This window comes from Sus scrofa, chromosome 15 (assembly GCF_054392235.1).
Source record: "Sus scrofa isolate SSC_HxYL_T2T_F1_AM1 chromosome 15, Sscrofa_HxYL_maternal_Yorkshire_Landrace_v2.0, whole genome shotgun sequence".
Lineage (NCBI taxonomy): Eukaryota > Metazoa > Chordata > Mammalia > Artiodactyla > Suidae > Sus > Sus scrofa.
In genome coordinates, this window is record NC_139397.1 from 148,953,604 (window position 1) to 148,959,221 (window position 5,618).

At 57.5% G+C, this 5,618-nt stretch overlaps 1 protein-coding gene across 1 annotated transcript; it reads right to left on the bottom strand.

The window, feature by feature from the left end:
• Positions 1–362: 362 nt before the first annotated feature.
• Positions 363–4,391, bottom strand: ARL4C (ADP ribosylation factor like GTPase 4C). Its single transcript, NM_001244315.2, is given in 1 exon segment — positions 363–4,391. A coding segment is annotated over 1 exon segment (579 nt). The 5' UTR covers positions 3,869–4,391; the 3' UTR covers positions 363–3,289.
• Positions 4,392–5,618: the final 1,227 nt, after the last annotated feature.

Here is a 5,618-nt window from a genome sequence, read left to right on the forward strand (position 1 = left end):
GTATTTCCAGTTTAATATCATCAGATCATATATTTGAAGCAATGAACAATCACAACCTTTTCTAAGCTCTGAGAGGCTGGGGGCTGGCTGGGCGGTAAGGCCGTTTTTTTAAAGGATTTCTGAAGATCCGTGACAGGCATCAGAGGGGACAGGGTGCAGGCACAGTGGATGCACAGACTCCCGCCTCTGAGCCTCGACTTCCTCCACACAGGACCGAGCTGGACACTTAAGGCCAAAAAGCAGGGACCACCAAGGGAGCCCTGGAGCTCGTGAGGACAGCGGACACCACCTTGGGACATCCCACCGCGCTCAGGCCCTGAAACAGAGGCACCCTGAAAAACCATCCACAATGTCCCCAAACGTTTGATTGTATAAATAATTTATTTCTGTTCACAGCATCATATATGCATATATAAAAGGGACGGGGAACAGAAGAGGAAGATGGTCGGGGCAGGGACTCTTACAGCAGTAGAAACGAAAACAAACCAGAAGACAGAGTTCCCAACACCATGACAGAGAATTTGGGAAGAGAAGCTTTCTGCTACCAAACCGGCCTCCCCGTGTCCATGAGAAGACGTTTCAAATGCTCGTGGGGGGAGGCCAACTTCCTCCAGGTGGAGCCCATTCATTCTCAGAAGCGCAGGAGGTTTAATGTCACCAACAGCTACATCAGAGGCGACTCCCCCAGGGCCACCACGCCAAGGAGGTTTCCTCCTCCGTTGGGTCAGAGCCGACGTGGGCCATCGTGAGGTCAAACGCTACAGAAATCAACTGAGACGCTTAACTATTGGTTGATACACCACAGAGCTGTACTGCACAATTACAGACAGGTGACTGCACCCTTGAAGTACTGGTGATGCAAAAAAAAAAAACAAAAACCACTTCGCATCATCTGTAAAGCCGGACGGGATCGGAACAGTGATCTTGACCCTAAGTGTCGTTAGCACGAGAAGGTTACAGTATTTGGCATCTGCAATGTCACAAAATAAATATATTATTCTCTCAAGAGTGTGGAACTACCAAAATGTCAAAGTGCTTAAGAAATTGTCGCATGTGAAGAAAATAAAGAAAGATGGATTTTTTTTTTTTTAATAATTCTATACAGAATCTTCAGATGATGGGACCAGCCCATTTAGAAATCAGTGACTATGCTGTCGAGCTGTAAACGGAACTCTTGCAGGCTTTGCAACACTGCTTCGCTAGATTTTCTCTACTGAGTTTCTACAAAAAGACCAGCATTGGAGGGGGGAACAAATACACCGACAAAAGAGAAAAGGAAGATGGATCGCTCGTTTTCCTCCTCTTTTCAAATATTTCATAGAAGCACTGGGTTTCAGGCAGGAAGCCAGGACTACCTCTGGTTCTTAAATTAACTTTCTGAGTGCCACGGACAATAGGCTGGGTTTCTAATTTGACTAGCTCACATGCTCAAGTAGGATCACGCCCGATTTCTAAAGGCCTCCTTCGCAAAGAAATGTGGGACAGTGGGGGAAGAGACAGAATTCTACCGAGAAACATCGATTCAAAGAGGAAATCCAAATCAAACCGTCAATGTTTCCCCTTTGACACTGTGTTTCGGGGGCAAATGACAGCTTCTGCAAACCAAGCCTCCGTCCTGACTATCAAGGATTTTCTTAAATTACATTATTAAAAATATGTATTTCTTCTTTTGCTTTAGCTCTTTCCAAAGCCTCTTTCAAGTAAACTGTGAGGAGCCTGAAGACAGGTGACCGTGACGTCACACGCTTTCTTTCATCTCGAGCATTCACTGGTCTGCATTAGCTCTGCAGCCCGTTCCCCTAAGAAAGAATCAGGAAGGACTTCCTTGTGCTTTTCCCTGGCCTCAAAATCCATGCAATGAGGTCGGCTTTTATGTGTTGGTGCGTGCCATCAAACGCTCTAATGAGAGACGTTTGTAGTGAAAATACTTAAACCCAGATAGGCCACAAGGAACCAAATTAGAAACCAGAACATGTCGCCACTTGCAGCGTTAAAGGGCTCTAAAAGGGCAGCCTTTTTTTCCTCAATTGAGTATTTCTAAGATGAATGTTCATTCATAGCAGATTTGGGGAGGGGGGGGAGCCTGAAAACCAAAACCCATCATCAAGCAGTTAGGATTACAAGAGCCATCCCTTGCAAAAACCAGCTTGTAATTCGGCACACATCTGCAGCTGATGTGCTCACCCAAACCCATCAGGAGGCTAAGAGAATTTCAGATTCCCCACAGAGGGGTCTAGAAATGTATGCCGATTACCCAGGACAGAGAGAGGTCCCTGCCTCTAGGACACACACCCCCCATCCAGCAGAGACATCAAGAGCCTTACCCTTTAAACAAACACCTTTAACTATTCTGCAAACGGTAAATGCATCATTTGCCACCTCCAACAGGTTTTTTGTTTTTTGTTTTTTTTTTTTTTGGTTTTTAAAATTTTTATTGGTCTCTTTGTGTGATAATGACCTACACAACATGGACAGGATCCAAACCATCTGAAAGATGTCTGATTCCAGGCTGAAAAGCAGTTCTCAACAAAACTGGTCTTCCGTAGCTACCACAAAGCACCAGGAAAGGGGCATTCTTCGAGGCCATTCCCCAGCCGAGGCCAGCGCAGCGCCGGGGGCCTTCCGGCTGCCCTCCTGTTCCAGGCAGTCCTCTGATGGCCCAAGCCACCACTTCACTGGGGGCCCAGAGCAGGACAAATGGATTTTCACAGGGGCCTGCCCCTGTGACAGAAAATTCTCCAGCTTTCACAGCCCATGACTGCAAGGACAGGCGGTCCCCCCAGCACCTCCCACTGCCACCAGGCCCCCAAATGGGATTCCCGGGGTTATGGGAGCGGCATACCTCTGGTAACTCACAGGTGCGATCCCCAGTGAGGGCGGGGTAGCCCGAACTTCTGGCCCTGCTGGAGTGGGAAGAAATCGCTTTTTGTCTCTGCCATCTGAGCCTTCCACCTGGGCCCGGAGGGCGGATGGCCAAACCTGCACGTCCACTCCCCAGAGGGGCCCCCCTCCCCAGCAGAAGCTCTGGCGTTCAGACAAAAGGTCCCCCGAGCCGGGGGTGGGGGGCAGGTCGAGCGCAGGTTGGCAAGTCTGCCTACATACCCGGGCCAAGTCACTAGTCCTGCATTTGGGTGCACAGATTCCGCTTTAAAAATTGGAAGCGTCGCTTTGGTTCGCTGTCTTTGTTCGCGGGCGCGCGGGTTCTCGCTCAACCATCCAGCCTTTCATTCATTCATTCCCGACTCACTCGCTCGCTTTCCCCCTCGCTCCGGGAACGCTGCCGGGCGCATTACCGCTTCTTCTTCTGCTTGAGGGACTTCCTGCGTTTCAGGATCATCTCATAGAGCTTGTCCATGCCCTCGGTGAGGCCCTCGCCAATGATGGCGCACGCCGGCTGGACGTGGTAGGTGGTGGCCGGGATGAGCTCGTGCAGCGCCAGCTGCTTCTCGATCTCGGCCACGGGCAGCGACTTGGGCAGGTCCTGCTTGTTGGCGATGACCAGCAGCGGCGTGCCCTGGTTCTCGGCGAACTTGGTCACCTTGTGCAGCTCCGTCTTGGCTTCCTCCAGCCGGTCCACGTCCACCGAGTCCACCACGTAGATGATGCCGTCCGTGCAGCGGCTGTACGACTTCCACAGCGGCCGCAGCTTCTCCTGGCCGCCCACGTCCCAGAAGTGGCAGCTGATGCCCTTGGCCGTGCCGTTGCTCAGCTTGATCTTCTCCGTGTTGAAGCCGATGGTGGGCACCGTGTTCACGAACTCGTTGAACTTGAGCCGGTAGAGCACAGTGGTCTTGCCGGCCGAGTCCAAGCCCAGCATGACGATGTGCAGGGACTGGAAAGCCGAGATGTTGGAGGAGATGTTGCCCATGGCTCCTCGCTGCGGCGCTGGCCACTGCGGCTGCGGCGGGAGGGCGCCGCCCCCCGAGTAGTTACGGGCCCGACGCGGCCGGGCGCACCTGGGCCCCTCCTGCCGCCCTCCGCCGCGGACACCCGCCTGGCCTCGGCGTCCGCGGGGCGCACGACTCTGCGCGCTCAGACGCCGCGGTCCCCGCGCCCGGGCCCGCCGGGCATCGCGTCTCTCGGCGGGCTTTTGTCTTTCTCGAAGCCGCCTCCGCTCCCGCAGCACGGGATGCTCGCGCCCAGCGCCCTCCCCCGGCCCCGGCTAGCTCTGCGGCTTCCTTCGGCCGCGCCCCCGCGCTCCGGCCGCTGCCGGGGATCTCCGCGGCTGCCGGCTCCGGGCTCCGGGCGTCCGGCGAGCGCTTCGACCTGGGCGGCGCCGCGGGGCCGCTCCCGCTCCCGGGCGCGCCTCACAGGCGCAGGCGGGGCGCGGGCTTCCCCGGGCGTAGCTGCCGGCGCGGCCGCCTTGCTGTCCCCGCAGTCCCCGCGCCGCCGCCGCCGCCGCCGCCGCCGCCGCCGCAAGCCTGCAGCGGCGGGAGGGCGCCCAGCTCCGCCCCTCGCGGGCCCCGCCCCCGCCCCGCCCCTCGGCCCCGCCCCCGCCCCGCCCCTCGCGCGGCCGGGGGTCGGGCGTGGATCTCCCCGCCTGGCGGGCCGCTTTCCCGCCTTCCGCGCTTTCGGAATCGCCCTCGGAGTCCCCTCCCGCGCCGCGCCCAGACAATGGGCCCCAGAGCCCGCTCTTCCTCCCCGGTCTGCTGACGCATCTTGTAAAAATAGCTCCCGGCTCCCGGAATTCCCGCCCCCCCAGCCCAGGCGGGCGGACTGCTGGCGGGACTGTAGCCGTGGGCGGTGCAGCCGGCTTAGGGAAGTGGGTTCGGGGGTCCGGGCTCTGCGGGCTTTGGCGCAGCCTGGAGTCCAGGGGAAGCGGGCCGGGACAGCTCAGCCGAGGAGTTGGGGGGCAGCCGGGGTGGGGCTGAGAGTGCCTGGCTGGGGAGTGAGGGAGGTGGGTCGGGTCCCCCTACTCCCAGGAGGGGGGAAAGGCCAGCCCTGGCCGCAGGGAGCCAGCTCGGGCTTGTTTCCACTCTCGCGCCCTTTGCGGTGCCCTGGACCCTGGCCCTCTCTGATGCCCTGGCTCGATTCCCTGCTGGAGCTCCAAGGAGGCTCCACCGGGTCACTGCTGCACTCGGGCCCAGGCCTGTGCCCAGGGCACCCTGGAGGCCTAGCCTTTCCTCCCTGGCGACGGCGACGGACACATCTGACCTGCCTGCCCCAGAAAACACCGGCAACGAACAACTCACCAGTCCCAGGGAGCCCCTTTCTGGCTGCCTTATTTTTGTTTCCACGACTCTGCTGACATCCCGGGTCAAGGGGTGCATCTCAGGAGAGCACCCTCTACCACCCGACTTTGAGAACTGAGAACCACCTGCCCACAGTTGAAACACTCCTGCTGCACCTGGCCCTCCAGACACACGGGCCTGGAACAAAACATGTCAGTAGTTTGGGGTGGGTGGCACTGCAGGTAACACACTGGTGTGGGTGGGGTCCCTGGTTTCCACCTCCCCTTCTCCAATTCAGTGGTCTTACTCTGGTTTGTAAACAGGTAACAAAGGTTCATCCTCTCCAGGTGACAAGCCAACTGATGGCGCGTTCCAGTACGCACAGACCTGGGGCAGGGCTGCTCAGCAGGTGAGGCGGCAGAGGCAGAGTGGACACGGCTTCATCCC